Source organism: Artemia sp. Qi Xiang Cuo, chromosome 13, assembly GCF_049724085.1.
Source record: "Artemia sp. Qi Xiang Cuo chromosome 13, ASM4972408v1, whole genome shotgun sequence".
NCBI lineage: Eukaryota > Metazoa > Arthropoda > Branchiopoda > Anostraca > Artemiidae > Artemia > Artemia sp. Qi Xiang Cuo.
Window position 1 is genome coordinate 17506774 of NC_142806.1, and position 16406 is coordinate 17523179.

Below are 16406 nucleotides of genomic sequence, written 5' to 3' on the forward strand. Positions count from 1 at the left end.
CTCCAATAACTAAAAGAAAAAAAAAAAAAAACAATGGCGAAACTATTTACACAAGAGTTCTTGCAAATTATGAAAGCATATTGTTGAACATTCATAGAGACAAAATTATTATCAAGCTAGGCATATTTATAAATTGAAATGGAATGTTAATTCTTTGACTGACAAATACATGCATTGACTTGTTCTTTAATTTTTACTTGTAGAGCACATTGTTAATTTTCATGCTTAATGCCTGTGATTTGGAATACTTATTTATATGTCTCAATATATTTCAGCGAGTTAGTGTTGGTCAAGGATTTAGTCACTATTTCTGAAATGGACCAAAAAGAATTTTTTTTAAAGTGGAACAACTACTTGGATGTATTTCATGGATCTTTTTTATCTCTATTAAACAGTGAACATTTCACAGATGTCACCCTATCATGTGACAATGAAAGCATCAACTGTCACAGACTTATTCTCTCATCTTGTAGTTCCTACTTTGAAACACTGCTTCTTGGGATTTCACACCCCCATCCTATTATTATTCTAAAGGATGTGAAATATCATGATCTACTAGCTTTGGTGAAATTTATGTATACAGGTGAAGTAACTGTTTCACAATCTCAAACTAGTTCATTAATACAAGTGGCTGAAATGCTTAAAGTTAAAGGTCTTGCTAATCCTGATGAGACAGTTAACCAGATTCAGAAACCTAGGTATTGCTCTCAAAATACTCTAATGACTCAACCTGCTGTAAAGAGAAACAGAGTTGATACAACCTCTGAAAATAACTTTTTGGCTGAAGATTCTTCCAGTAATCTAGAACCTCCTGTAGCAGATCCCTCAAATGATAAGCTGGTAAACTATCCTGCTGAAACTAGTTTCTCTGTTTATAAATCAGATATTGCTGCGTGTAACTCACTGGTAAGTTTGTTTTTTTTTTGTTGAAGTTCACTTTATTCCAAGTCGAGTGACCAAAGCATGGTTATGTATTTGATTTTATTTCAATTTCAGGAAGGAACTAGGCTAGGTTGAAGTCAAAAGATAACATGATGCTTGTGTAATACCTAGACACTAGAATCTCCTTCCCCACCTGAAAAACATCTTTGACCAGAAATTTATTAATTGAGCAGTTCAAAAGCACATGGTCTGGTTTTGCTATTAATATTTTCTTCTTTGATCTGACAATTTCTTTTTTCTCACATTCTGGTTTTGGTTAATTCGGAGTGCCAATAGGCTATCATAGTGCTCCCTGATGTTTGCCAAAAGTGCTTAATTTTTGTTTTTCCACAAGGCAATGATAGATCACTTTAATAATATATAAATCCGAGTCCTTAGACCACTGATTTGAATAGAATGAACATTTATATATTGAGAAATGAGCTGAGATGTAAAATGTGAGGCTATGGTCCTCGCATAAGTTAAGAGAACTCTTTCAGTGTTTTTTCATCACAAGGTAAACTAATGTCTGTTGGAAATAGGTACCGTATTGCCAAAAATCTATATACATGATCCATTTAAACTTTTGAGGGAAACAAACAAATCCAGAACACTTGTTTAAAACAAATCCAAGATAAAAAAAAAAAGCCCCATCTTAGGCTGCTGATTTTTCGATTTAACAAACTTTGATAAGTTTGCAATGTTGACTCCTTTAGACACTGTTTTCAGCTTAGGAATTTACTGTATGCTAAATTTCACAAGTAAAGCCTTTTTCCAGTTAGGCTGAAATTCCTAGGAAACTACATTTCCAGGTCGCTGTTTCTCTCTGTTTATTAAAGATGGGAAAAGGGCCTTCACTTTTTTTTTTTACAAAGGCTCCTGGCCATGTGTAACTTTATTTGTCTTTTTCCGTATTTTTAAAAGATTTTTAATTTTACACCCTTGAACATGCTAAGATAAGAATTAGGCTAAATTACCTATTTATTTCTTTGTGGTAGATGTTTTCTGGCAAATTGGCTCTAGCATAGACAGTCACATCAAGTATTTCTCTGGAATAACTATCTTCATCCACAGTAATTAATTTGAAAAAGATACTCATATTATAAATTTTGTAATAAAAACTACTGAGCTATCAGAATGTATCTGTATTCTGCTGAGCAGAATAAAGCTAAGTCTATGGAACCAAACCTCCAATTTTCTCATGATGTTTGACAGATTTGTCTGTCAATCCATAAAATACCTATTTTGGATGGATTATTAAATTTTGCCCTTCTCTTTATGTTTATGCTTTGATAATATTCATTTTAATTTAATTGTTTTTTTTTAGCATGTCAAAGAAGAATTCGCTGCTGTTAGTGACAAAGGGGGGTACACTAGTTCTAGTCAGTTTGAAGATGATGGAGACCATTTTGATTTCGGCAGTGAAAAAGTAATCATTTGTTTTCTTTTATTAATTTTTAGCTTTTTTCAAAGCAAATGATTAATCATAACTCTTTTCTTTGAAACAGGTCTTTCTTCATTTGACTAACTGGTAGTTCTTTTTCTATCTTTATACCAGCAATAAGAATAGTTAAGCATAACTTCGTGTATATGACTAAAACATGGTCCAATTTGTCAAATATGTGTCTTTTTCTCAAATTCAGTTGTTTTGTTTCAGTTGTTAAAATTCAGTTGTTTTGTCTTTGAAAAAAGAATTTTATTCTACTTACCAAAAAACAAGGAATGACATTTTTTTTTTTTTTTACAAAACAGTTATTTTATGAAAAGGTATTTAGTTGTAGCTGCAAATAATCGTAGTTGCTGCAGTAGCTGATTCCAGTGAGTTTTCCCAGTAGGCAAAGCCCATATAATATGAATAATCTCTGTTGCCAACTTGTCTGCAAGTTCTGTGGACATAGTGAACTTTTTCATGAAAATAATCATTAGAGTACAACTCTAAAAAAGTTATGTCAGCTTTGCCTCTCACAGAGACTATCTGTCTTGGCTTGACTCTAATTAGGCTCTCCGGTCTTTGATTACTTTGACCAAGTTTTTCACTACCAACCCCTACCTTTGACGAAGTCACTAGCTGCAACCAAGTAGGGAACAAGCCACTGCCCATGACAATTAAAAACTAATAAACACTTTTTTAAAGGAAACTGGCAAATCATAAAAAGTTTCCATTTTTAGCTGATACAGGAAAGGAAATTAATATCTAAATCAGTCTTAATAGAAAAATTTTATTTTTAAAGGAAATTGCTCATTGGAAAGGGAATTGCTATATCTAGGACTTTTTGTAGGCCTAATTGAAACACAATGTTTAAAGTAGAATCAATTGTGCACAAAAAATTGCATCTTCATATATAAGAAAATGAATGGCATCTTAATTGCTGATTACAACCGTAACGACGTTATAGTAAAACTATATGATGAAGTTTGTTGCTACTGGGGTTTGTTATTTACTATATCATAGGCAGCGCGCTAGCGCTGCCTAAGTAAAGAACGATGTGGGCACAGTGTATTTTTTTTTTTCCATACCCGGGCACTTCGTATCGAAGGAGTTGCCGTAGAAACTTCGAAAAAGGCTCATTCGATTGGAAATTGGAGTGGCTAGTGTCCTTTTTAATAGTCAAAAGTGATTGGAGGGTAACTAGCCCCCCCCCCACGCCCATCATTCCCCCTAACACATCCAATTAAAATGTTGAGATAGCCGTTTTGTTCAGCGTAGTTGATTTCCAGATAGAAAATATACTTTTGAGTAGGACACTCCCCCACAACCCTCAGGGCAAGAGTTGTAAGTTAAGCCCTGGGGGCATATAAGGTTTTTACAGAAAGTGTTGTCGTAGAAACTTAAAAAAAGGCTGATTCGATTGGAAATTCAAAGAGCTCGTGCCCCTTTTAATAGTCAAAAGTAATTGGAGGGCAACTAGCCCCCCCCCCACGTTCATCATTTCCCCAAAAACATCCAATCAAAATTTTGAGATAGTCATTTTGTTCAGAGTAGTTGATTTCCAGGTAGAAAATATGGTTTTGAGGAGGACACTTCCCCACAGCCCTCAGGGAAAGGGGTTTTAAATTATGCCCTGGGGGCATATAAGGTTTTTAAAGAGGCCGTTGTCGTAGAAACTTCAGAAAAACCTCATTCGATTGAAAATTCAAAGGGCTAGTGCCCTTTTTAATAGTCAAAATTGATTGGAGGGCAACTTGCCCCCCCCCCCCCCACATTCTTCCTTCCCCCAAACACATCCAATAAAAGTCTTGACATAGCTATTTTGTTCAGCGTAGTGGATTTGCAGATGGAAAACATATTTCTGAGGAAGACACACCCCCACAACCCTCAGGGCAAGGATTATAAGTTTTGCCCTGGGGGCATGTAAGGTTTTTATAGAAATCGTTGTCGTAGAAACTTGAAAAAGGGCTCATTCGATTGTAAATTCAAAGGGCTAGTACCCTTTTTAATAGTCGAAAGTGATTGGAGGGCAACTAACCCGCCTAACCTAACCTAACATAAACCAGAGACGACACACACATAGAGACGACACACACACAGAGACGACAAACACAGAAACGAAACACACACAGAGACGACACACACACACAGAGACGACAAACACACAAAGATGACACACACACAGAGACGACACACACATACATAGAGACGACACACATAGAGATAATACACATAGATACACATAGAGATAAGGTTTTTACTGAAATTTTTGTCGTAGAAACTTGAAAAAGGGCTCATTCGATTTGAAATTCAAAGGGCTAGTACCCTTTTTAATAGTCGAAAGTGATTTGCTACTAACCCCCCTCTCACGCCCACCTTTTCCCCAGACACTCCCCCACAACCCTCAGTGCAAGGATTATAAGTTATGCCCTGGGGGCATATAAGGTTTTTATTGAAATCTTTGTATTAGAAACTTGAAAAAGGGCTCATTCGATTTGAAATTCAAAGGGCTAGTACCCATTTTAATAGTCGAAAGTGATTTGATGGCAACTATCCCCCCCTCTCACGACCACCTTTTCCCCAAGCACATCCAATCAACATTTTTAGATAACCATTTTATACAACGTAGTTGAAAGTTTTGGAAATTACGTCTTTAAGGATGACAACCCCTCCCCCCACAGCCCTCAGGGCAAGGGTCGTATGTTATGCCCTAGGAGCATATAAAGTTTTTATTGAAAGCATTGTCGTAGAAACTTCAAAAGGGCTCATTCATTTGGAAATTTAAAGGGCTAGTGCCTTTTTTAATAGTTGAAAGTGATTGGATAGCGACTAACGCCCCTCACACGCCCACTATTTTCCCAAACACATCCAATAAAAATTTTGAGATATCCATGCTGTTAAACGTATTTGAAAGTTCTGGAAATTAGGACTTTTAGGATGATAAGCCCCTCAGAGCCCACAGTGCAAGGGTTGTAAGTTATGCCCTGGGAGCATTAAAGTTTATATCGAAAGTTGTTATAGAAATTTTAAAAAGGGCTCATCTGATTGGAAATTGAAATTGGCCTTTTTAATAGTCGAAAGTGATTGGAGAGTAATTAACCCTCCTCTTACGCCCACCTTTTCCCCAAAAACATTCAATCAAAGTTTAGAGATAGTCATTTTGTTCAACATAGTTGAAAGTTCTGAAAATTATTTATTTAAGGATGACCAACCCCGAGAGCCCCAAGGGCAAAGGTTGTAGTTTATGTCCTGGGGGCACATAAGATGTTATAGATAGTGTTGTCGTAAAACTTCAAAAGGGGCTCATTAAATTTTAAATTGAGAGTACTAGTGCCCATTGTAATAGTCGAAAATGATTGAAACATAACTAACCTCCCTCTTACGCCCACCATTCCTCCAAACACATCCAATCAAAATTTTCAGATAGTCATTTTGTTCAACGTAGTAGAAAGTTCTGGAAATTCGGTCTTTGAAAATGACCTTAGGGCTGTAATTTATGCCCTGGGGGCAAATAAGGTGTTTACAGTAAGCGTTGTCATTTCAAAAAGGGCTCATTCGATTGGAAATCGAAAGGCCGAGTACCCTTTTTAATAGTCGAAAGTGATTGGAAGGCTTGACATTTTTATAGTAAAGATCGATGTGGGTATTATGTATTATTTTTTGTTGTTGTTGTTGTTTAGACCAGGGCACTTCGTATCGAAAGCGTTATCGTGGGAACTTCGAAAAGGGCTCATTCGATTGAAAATAGAATGGGCTGATGCCCTTTCTAATAGTCGAAAGTGATTTGAGGGCAACTAGTCCCCCTTCCACTCCCACCCTTCCATTTGCCCTTTATGTTTAAAAACTAAATATTGCCTTAAGATTAAACCAAAATGCACTGTGATAATGCTAATTCCCAATAAGGCATCTCAGCAGTATCCCAAGAACGACTCTAGGTATTATGTTCAAACTTTCGGGGCTACTTCTGCTCTTAAAATTTAGCCAAATCAAAATAGCGTAAGTGTATCCAAGCTATCAAAGAAAGTAAACCGATTTTTTTGCGAATTGTATCAAGTTTTCCATTTCAGGTCAACTAGAGGAGGTATGAAACTAAATTAAACAGTACTATTTGTGTCCAGATTTTTAAAAGGGTGTATGTTGTTAAAAATTGCTGAAAATGTTTCTCCAGCATACAAATAGCAGGCCAAACTATAAAGTCTTAAAAAAACGAAAAGGTTTAAACTATAATTTTCTTTTTCCCTGAAAAGACTATGTCAGTATAAAACGAACAGGAATTAATAAAAAAAAAACTTTTTCCACAAAATAAGTTTTTCAAAGAAAAGTTAAGAGCTCCATTAAACAAAAAAAAGAGCATAAATACAATTAAAGAATATAGCCTACCAAGCGTGAAACTACCCCAAATCAGCATCGAAAAATAAATTAAACCCAAAACGAACAGAAATTACAATAATTAACTGAGTCAAACTCAAAACGAGCAGAAATTAACATAAGTTGGGCGCAAAACCCCTATGCCTTCTCAAGGCCAGAACAAAATTTGCACTTTGCTGAAAAAATACAAATGAATTTACAATATTAGTTTCAAATATAATACTTATATTTAGTAATAAAAATGTTAATATTATTTGATTTATGAAAGTTATAAAAGTAAAAACACGTATGTTTTTTCAGTAAAGTACAAATTATGTTCTGGTCACGGGAAGGCATAGGGGTTTTGCGCCCAACTTATGTTGATTTCTGCTCTTTAAGTTTGACTTGGTTATTTATTGTAATTTCTGTTCGTTTTGGGTTTTATTTATTTATCGATGCTGATTTGTGGTAGTTTCACGCTTGGTAGATTATTTGATTTTATTTTTGCTCATTTTTTGTTTAATGGAGTTCTTTACTTTTCTTTGAAAAACTTATTTTATAGAAAAAGTTTTTTTAATTAATCCCAATAAAGCCAAAAGTTTTTCTTTGTGTGCTATATAATCATGGGTGCATCATAGTAAGGGCTCATGGCCCACAATAAACAAAAAGTAAAAAATAAACATTTAAAAAAAAATGGCAAGTTAGAAAAATTGTCCTTTCTAACTGATTCATGGATAGTTATTATTATCTAAATTAGTCTGAATATTAAAATGTTATTTTGAGAACAAATTTAAGGGTATTTTGGAAAACAGCCTGAAACCTCTAAAAATGGTGTTGGGTTGAAACAATTACCTATAATAGAGGTTCTCAACAGTTTTATGCTGCATTAGCCCAGACCAACTATTATGGTCTTGCCTCAAAAAAGTTTGATTTTTATGCTTGAATATGTATATTAGAATCTTGAATGTCAAAGGGCAAATTGGGCTTTATGCAGTTTTTTCCAGTCTACATCATTTTTAACTAGTTGCAGGAACTTTGGAAGGGCCTCATTCAGTTGTAACTACCAACCGCTAGTGGCTGCAGCTGCTACTGCTTACGATAGCGACTCCGTTGCAACTGTGACTTCTTGCAATTGCGACTTCTTGTGATTGTCCTACTTGTGACTGCACCTGCTACTACTTTCCACTGCAATAATGACCGATTACAAGTTTTACTACTTGCGGCTGCAACTACTCATGACTTCCATTATTAACGTATCTGCCACTATTTACAGCTTTGACTAATTTTGACTATGGTTGTCATCTGGTGCCTGCATCTGAAACTGATAGAGGCTGCGACTGCTTACCACTATGGTTACTTGCGACTGCAAGTGAGGGGCTGTATGCAACTGAGGCTATTGCCATTACTACTGCTATTACCCCACCCAAATATGTTGAACTGTCTGAAAGTAGTTTATGTTGACTTGACTCTATTCCACCAAAAACGCTATGCATATATTTATACAAAGGAGACAAAGCGGCAACGCCCTACGTTTCCCTTAATAATAAAGAAAATTGAAAAATGAATTACGCTTCAATAACTCTCACAAAGCTCAGAGGAAAGGTAAGAAAGAAAGAGAAGAAAAAAACAAACACAAAAAAAAATATTGACTCATGGAGATAGGGAAGGGATTTACAAAACAGATTATAAATCAATCAATAACACATTCAATCCCTGCTTCTATAGACGGAAATGATTATCCCTTTCAATTTGTTTTATATATATAGAGTGATGGTGATTTGCTTGCTTTATCGAATAGTTTATATTTGTTTGCAATCTGGGGAAGTTGATATCTTAAACTTAGTCTTGATCCCTCATTTTTAACAAACGGGAAAAGAAACTTATTTCTAGCTCTTGATCAATGGCTATGCTCATTTTCAACCAAAAGTTTTATGCTATGGAAAAAATAATCTTTTCGTCGGATTTCTAAAACCAAACGCCCAAATTAAGGGGACAAATTTGTTGCGAATCACGAATATCCAGAAATAAAATGAGGTTTTAGTCTTAGATAATCTTTATGTCTTCCTAGGGTTTGTTATAAAATGGTCCAGGATTCCTGTTGATTTATTTTGACAACAATTTGGATGCCCTGTAAATGCGAAGGGAAATTTAAAATCCAAATGCTCGGGTAATTTTCAAATGCCATTCAACTAATGAAAAATATAAAATCCTCATAATCTGGTACGAAAACAGAAACTTTAATCTATTCAAACAACCGAGATTCCTGGACAATGTTGCCATGAGTCTACTAATATGTGCTTTAAGCAAAAAAGTTCAATCTATTGTATCTAAATACATCCACTATTTTTATGGAGAAGATTCTAATATTAATTGTTTGAAATGACACACGCCTCACTGACCTCGATCTTCTCCCAAAAACAATAAATGCCGACTTCTCTAGGGTAGGTCTAGGGTCAGGTTCTCTAGGGTCAATTAGCATGAAACCAAGAATTTACATTCAAAGCAACAGGTTCGAGGGACAATCGCCTGTCCTCCTCATTGCCCGCCTTCAAACTAATTATTGTGTCATCCGCAAACAATATCGGTAATTCTTCTTCCGAAGGCATGCAATTTGGAAGATAATTTATATGGATTAAAAAAAAGTACCCCCCATTTCAGACCCCTGAGGTATCCCTATATTTTTTAGTGGAAAAATATGAGATGATCCCTCATCAACTTGGAGTGTAAAACTTCTTTAGATAAATACGATATCACTAAGTCAAGAATTATTCCTCGAATTCTTATATTTTCCAACATATCAAGAAGAATTGCATGGTCTATTGTATCAAGTTTTTTTTATGTAAACAATATATTTCCCGCCAGATAAATATCACCCATAGCCTTTGATAAGAAATAATGCAAAGCAGCTACTGCTTGCTCTGTCGACCTACCACTCAAGAAACCAAACTGATTGGGAGACATAAATTATTCTTTACCAGATACAAAGTTAACCTGCTCTTTTCTGTCTTTCCAAAGTGATGAAATTATAAAAGGCCTATAATTGTTTGAGTTACCTTTGTCACCTTTCTAAAACAAAGGTAAAATTATTCTTACTGTAAGACAAACTGGGAAAATTGTATTTTTATCCAAGAATTAAAAAAATATAAAAGCGTCTGAAAAAGAACATCAGCTAGATCTTTAAACAGAGAAGTCGATATACCATGACATCGTGTCGAAAATCCGTTTTTCAAAACTAGTAACAGCTTTTAATACTCCAAAAACTGGATAGGGTATATAAATATAATCTTATCTACGTTATTCGGTAAATATTTTCTATCAAACAACACTTTTTGCATCGGAATAGGGGTAATTATTATCCGGCTAAGCGTAGTACTTTGAGTTTTTTTGAGGGGATAGTGAGGAAGATATTGAACTGAATCAGAGAGACTATATTTATCCAGATTGTTAAGAGGATGTTTATGCAATATCTCAGAAATGGTTGAGCGCGTTAAGTTGAAGCTTTATGGTCACTTTGAAGAGGTTGAAGAGGTTTTGGGCACTTTGAAATGAATTAAATAAAAAAAACACTGTGTGTATCCAAGTTGTCAAAAAGACATATCAGAATATCTGAGGCTAAGTGTATTTTCTGGATGATAACGTTTTTCTCTTTTTGTTGCTGATTTTGTGACAAATAAAACACCTAGCTCTAGATTATTCATCAAATAGTTCGTGCTAATAAACTGTAAGCAAGGAGCAAATCGGGCCAATGGTTTTAAGCTGCTTGGCATTCCCAGTCTTATTATCGTGAATTTGCATGTCTTTTTGTTTGCTATGCAATGTGTTGCTGTTACATATATTAGTACAAGTGGAAACTGTATCTTCGTTTTTCTCTCAGCATAAAATTTGAAGTCTATACATGAGTATTCTGATGTTTATTAATATTTAACAGATTAATATTTATAATAATATTTATTATTATTTTAATTTAAATTTCTTAGTACCGTAGTCTCTTTTTTTATTCTTATTTTTCACGTCGTATTTTCAAAGCTAACAGGCTTATGCAAACCTTTTTGCAAGTGTGTTACCTCTTCAACTTGTTCAAATTGAAGTAGTCATGTATGTTCTTTTACTCTACTTAACGTCAGGTTGAATTTTTTCAATACTGGAACTCTTAGAGCGTTTTTCATCGAAGGAAAGGGGATAAAGAGCCTCAACGGCATGCATATTTATGCACAGTCAATGGGATACCCCTCTCTCTTTTCTGTGTATAAATGAATAAGTCCATCTGAGAAAATTTAATAACCGGTTTGACGAAACCACTTTTGTGGTGAAAGAAACTTTTTTTTTATGGATGTATTTGTTATAACCTGGTGGTTTCGGGTTGTGTTTTTTTATTGTTTTTTTTTTGATAATTTCAGTAAAATTTATACCAATAATACCAGGATTTTTTCATTGTTAAAAGATGTGTGGTGTTTGAAATTCAAGTCTGTTCCAACTCTAAAGATTTGTCCATATTTCCGTGTGTAATTTTTCCCCCTTTTTTTAAGGTCATTGGGAATCAGATTTTGGAAAGAACAGAGAGAAAGGCAAACGCAAGCTGGAATTTTTTAGGTTAGTCTTTCATTTTTTACTTAAATAGTAAGTGTCGTAATCCGTATAGAGAAACACAAGTTTCATTAACTCTACGGTACAACATATAAAAAATGTACATCTATTCACCTGTAACGACGGTAACTAACTAACTATTTCATTCAATGGAGCGCAATTCACCACCCAGGCTTACATCTGGTTTCAGAGTTCAAGGTTATTCATTAAACTTACATAATATAAAATAAGTTGACAAGTGAGTTTAGATAAAATCACCACATTCTTCCCCCCATAGACACACAGGTAAGGTAACACTCTATTTTGGTTTCACCACGAATCCAGCTCACTCTTGATTCGATGGTAGATTTTGGGCCAGAAGAAAAAAGTAAGCGAAATCTTCGCTGTTACGTTACGGCCTTGATGAACCAAATTTGGGGAAGTTTGAGGTGAAATGAGATTGCAGGATTAGTCGACTACGGTAGTCTTCTAGTATCATCAGTTGGAAATGAGTTGAACCATCCTTTCTTTTTGTATGCCAATTTTAAAATACCTTACCGAAGCTCAGAATGGGCTCCCTTTTCATCTGCCTGGTTAGTGACTTGTAAGTTAAAAAAACAGGCAAGTTCCATTTCCTTCTGCTGACTTTCCTTGAAGTCTTGGAATGGATTTGTCTTACCTTTTTTTTTGAGGACCTTCTTCAGGAATACGGGCAAGGACTTGGTACTCATCTATAAGGATACAAAACAAACAGTAGTTTTCTATTTACAGCAGACGGGACAATGCATCAGCATTCATGTTTTCTAGCCCACTCCGACTATGAATATCAAAGTGGTACTCTTGGAGCTTCAGGGACCAGCGTGTCAAGCGAGCGTTTTTGTTCCGAGGCACGTTCAACCAGCGAAGCGGGTTATGATCAGTTTCGACGGTGAACTTCCGACCTTCGATGTAGCACCGAAAACTTTCCACTCCCACTTTAACGCCAAAGCCTCGAGCTGGTACCAATGTTCCCACAATATCTTTTGCAATCCTCCAGAAGGCTCGTAACATGGGGACCTGTTCTTTTGGCTTCATCCGTGCAACTAGCTGACAGGGCTCACAAGTACATAAAACCGTTTGCCACCTTGACTTACCCCAGGCCAGAAGAACCTATGAATGGTCCGATCCAGAGTGCATGCAACTCTAGTGTGGCCACTCATTGGGAAATCATGGGTGACTCCTAGCAGAAAGATGGCTTGGGAACTACGAGTTGTGTAATTTCTTCATTATCTGACCTTTTCTCGATCTTCCTGTAGAGCAGACCATTGATGAGCTCGAAACCCTGCCCTAAACTAGCCAGACCAAACACTTTGTCAGTGTAGAATCTTGTTGTTGAAGGTCAGCCAATTCCTTGAAAGTCAGCTGTTCTAGATCAACTTCGGAAGATGTTTCTTCAAAGTTTTTTCGTCTCCACTCTGCTTTCTCTTTTCGTTGGCATCTTCGACTCTTTCTGTGCCTCATGTTGCCATTCCCGTTCTCCGATTCTACCATAATCTGGGAAACATAATTTACTGGAAGATTTATTGCTGGGGCTCGGGTCTCAGCTTTCAATCCAGCGCAGTCTTTGCTCTAGTCGACAGAAGAATAGAAACATCAGGCATGTCTACTTCTGAACTTCGGCTACAAAGTTCTAGGAATCCGGACAACGATCTTCCAATGATAGCGTCTACGGGTAGACCATCAGAAACTGCAATTTCTACATTGCTTTGGAAGGTATAATTGCCACATCTTATCTCTACATAGCCCTTATGAAGAGGGTATTCTTTACAATCACCGTGGACGCAATATATCTCCGTGGTGGACGATGTTTGTTCACCCAGGCTTCCAATGTACCTTTTATGGACGATAGTGATGGATGCTCCACAGTCAACAACGAACTCTGCTGGCTTCCCATCTATCATATCACTGAAACGAAATCTTGCCTTGATTCTTTCTTCCGGGCTTGGACTGCAAGCCAACAAGTTTTCTCGCCTCCTCGGTTCCCTACAGTTAACAGCGTTGTGACCAAACCTTACACAGTTAAAACAACCTCGGGCCTCTATCTTAGTTTGCTGGAGTGGAGTGTCTCGACTGCTGGATCCTGTTGTTTCCGATTCGGCATTCCCAGGCTTGTTCGCGGGTTTGACTTGTGCTTGCTTCGGAGGCATTCCTTTCCTTGAAGACTGATATGAACTTCCTTTCAATCCTTCACTTCTGTCATCTTAACGGTGCGTAGCTGTTCATTCTTGATGGAAGTGATGTATTGCTCTACCACCAGTTTTCCAAGGATATCGGCAATCTTCGTTCTCAGTCCAACTGCGATCGCGATCGATCTGTAGTCGGCAACGTCCAACTATTTGGCCAGCAGCTGCTCTAGCTTCCTACTGTAGTCGATAAGTTACTGGTCTGCTTCCTTCTGGGTCGTACGGAATAACTGGCGATAGATTTGAGAAGTCACTCGAAATCTTTTCACAATAGCTTATTTTAGAAGGTTTTAGTCTGAGCTATCGACTGTCGGAACGATCGCAGCAGCTTCTGTGGCTTTACCTGTCTACAAGGCCTAGAGTCTAACTGCCAATGTAGCACGAATCCAGTTATTTTGGGTGGCAGTTCGCTCGAAGGTTGTGAGGTATGCATCGATATCCATACCATCAGTAAACTTGACGATCTGGACCGTAGTATTCTCAGCTGCAACTGGCGCATTCTGAATGGCAGACTGATTCGTCTTTACAGCTTGAACAAGAGGAGTAAACTGCGAAGTCAATGATCCCAACTGCTGTTGTATCTGGCGTCAGCTTCTCTCCCTTTCTCGCTCTAGTTCCGCCTGAATTGTTTCCATGCTCACCTTCATGGAGGCACGAAACATGGCCATCAGGCGTTCTTTGTCCATTTCCTTGGTCTTGTCCTTAGTTAGGCTTTGTTCTGCCCGTGTCTGTGGCCTCCTGCGTAATTCAACCTTAACCTGATTCTTCAGGCTCATACAGCTGTGAACTTGGCTGTCGGTGAGATACAGACGTTTCCAAAGTACTGTGAAGCACAGTAGTGTGCTATGAAGCACACATAATATGCTATGAAGCACCTACAATGTGCTATGAAAGCACACCCAAATATGCTATGAAGCATGCGCAATGTGCTATAAAGCACCCGCAATGTGCTATAAAAGCACGCCTAAATGTGCTATGAAGCACCTACAATGTGCTATTGAAGCAGCGTACAAATGTGCTATGAAGCACCCACAATGTGCTATGAAAGCACGCCCAAATGTGCTATGAAGCACGCAAAATGTGCTATGAAAGCTTGCCCAAATGTGCTATGAAGCACCACTTGTACACTGGTACCCTGACACCACTGGGGGGGGGGGGGCAAACCTTTTTCAACAAGAACACGCAGTAAATGCAGAGCTAGCTACCAACGGAAAACCAATGATTGTCTTTAAATCAACACACTGCTTGGACAGCAACTACCTCCCCTTGCGAAAACGGTTGAATACGGGAATAATTTTCGCAAATGATAATTACGGTAAAAAAAAAAATTCGGATTATTTTAATTAGATATCAAAACTGAATTACAAACAGATTGTGAATATTTTTCAGCTTATAAATAGTGGAAAATTTAACGCAAAACTAGGGCAAATTCCAAGTTACCGCAAATTCTTCGTTATTAATGTTTTACACTACCCTCAAATCAGACATATTTCGGTGGAGATAACGATTACAAAATCCAAAAAGTGTCTTTATAACAGCACTAAACGTTACGAAAAGTTTTGGGTTGTTTACCTTAATTTACATTATAATTTAATCAGCCAAAAATCCAAGTTTCACCGTTTCACTGTATATTCAGTTAACAATCTCACTTCTGACATCACTAATGTCGTAACCGTATATAGAAACACAAGTTTTATTAACTCTACGGTATAACATATATAAATTCACATCTATTCACTGTAACGCCGGTAACTAACTAACTATTTCATTCAATGGAGCCTAATTCACCACCCAGGCTTACATCTGGTTTCAGAGTTCAAGGTTATTCATTAAACTTACAGAATATATAATAAGTTGACAAGTGAGTTTAGATAGAATCACCACAGTAAGGGGAAGCAATATGTACTGTTTGTTCTTCCCTTTTTTTGTCTATTTATTTTGATTAGATTATAAAAAAAGAAACAAGAGTAATGACTTGCTAAACCCATTAAACTGTTTTATCAAACCTAATCTTTTGCTTAAGCCTTTTCTCACTCGGTCCTAGCCGAGTGGCTGGTGCGCTGGATTTGGAATCCTTTATCCGAAGGGCGAGGGTTCGAATCCTAATGTATTCTATTATATGGTTTGGGACGGGAGTCAGTGGTGTGACTAGAGGCTTAGCCAGAGTCGACCCAGCACTAAATGGGTACCTGGAGAAATCTGGGGAGGGAAAGCAGGAAAGGTGTGCGAAAGCACAGGATGGCTGGCCCCCATTGCACTTCCTGGCTGAAGGGCCTTGAGACGGAGATCAGCACTGTCGGTTTGGAATTTAAGGGTGTACTGCCTTTACCTTTTTTTTTTACCCTAAGGAACACTGAAGTTTCCTGATGGAATCATTATAACAAATAAATATTTTGCACATTTTCAATTATAATATTATGAATTATGCAGTCAAAGGGGCTTACATTGAGCGTTATGATTTTATATATCATATTTGTTTATCATTATAATAATATTATGTACTGTTTGTATGAGTGCAATAATATAGTTTCGTCTGATAATCGATAGTCCACTTTATCGAAAATTGACACATCTAATGCATAAGATGACAAAATACTACTTTAAGCTTAACTTAGAAAATCCACACTTTCTTCCAATATTTTTGCTCTTTCTTTTTTTATCTGGATTTCTATATAGATATAGTTCAGGAGGAATGCCAAACACAAGCTTAAACTTGTCAGGTTAGTCGTTCATTGTTTGATTAAAGAGTGCAAGAAAGCAATATGTCCTGTTTTTTCTTCCCATTTTTGTGTATTTGTTTTGATAAGAATATAAGAAATAAGAAAAATGAATTTTGCTTCAACCCAATAAATTTTTTTTATTAAACCCAATATTTTAATTAAACCGATTTTACTTAAAATGATCTTTTGCTTAAACCTTCTCTC

At 36.7% G+C, this 16406-nt stretch overlaps 1 protein-coding gene across 4 annotated transcripts in view; it reads left to right on the forward strand.

The window, feature by feature from the left end:
- The window catches only part of LOC148945027 (uncharacterized), a 60728-nt gene that overhangs the window by 9265 nt on the left and 35057 nt on the right, over positions 1–16406 (forward strand). For all 4 annotated transcript variants that reach the window (XM_089098575.1, XM_089098577.1, XM_089098574.1 and 1 more), the window contains 3 exons: positions 276–906; positions 2249–2350; positions 11224–11287. In XM_089098575.1, the coding sequence (XP_088954701.1) occupies positions 316–906; positions 2249–2350; positions 11224–11287 (757 nt within the window). In that variant the 5' untranslated portion in view covers positions 276–315. The remainder of the gene's footprint in view (positions 1–275; positions 907–2248; positions 2351–11223; positions 11288–16406) is intronic.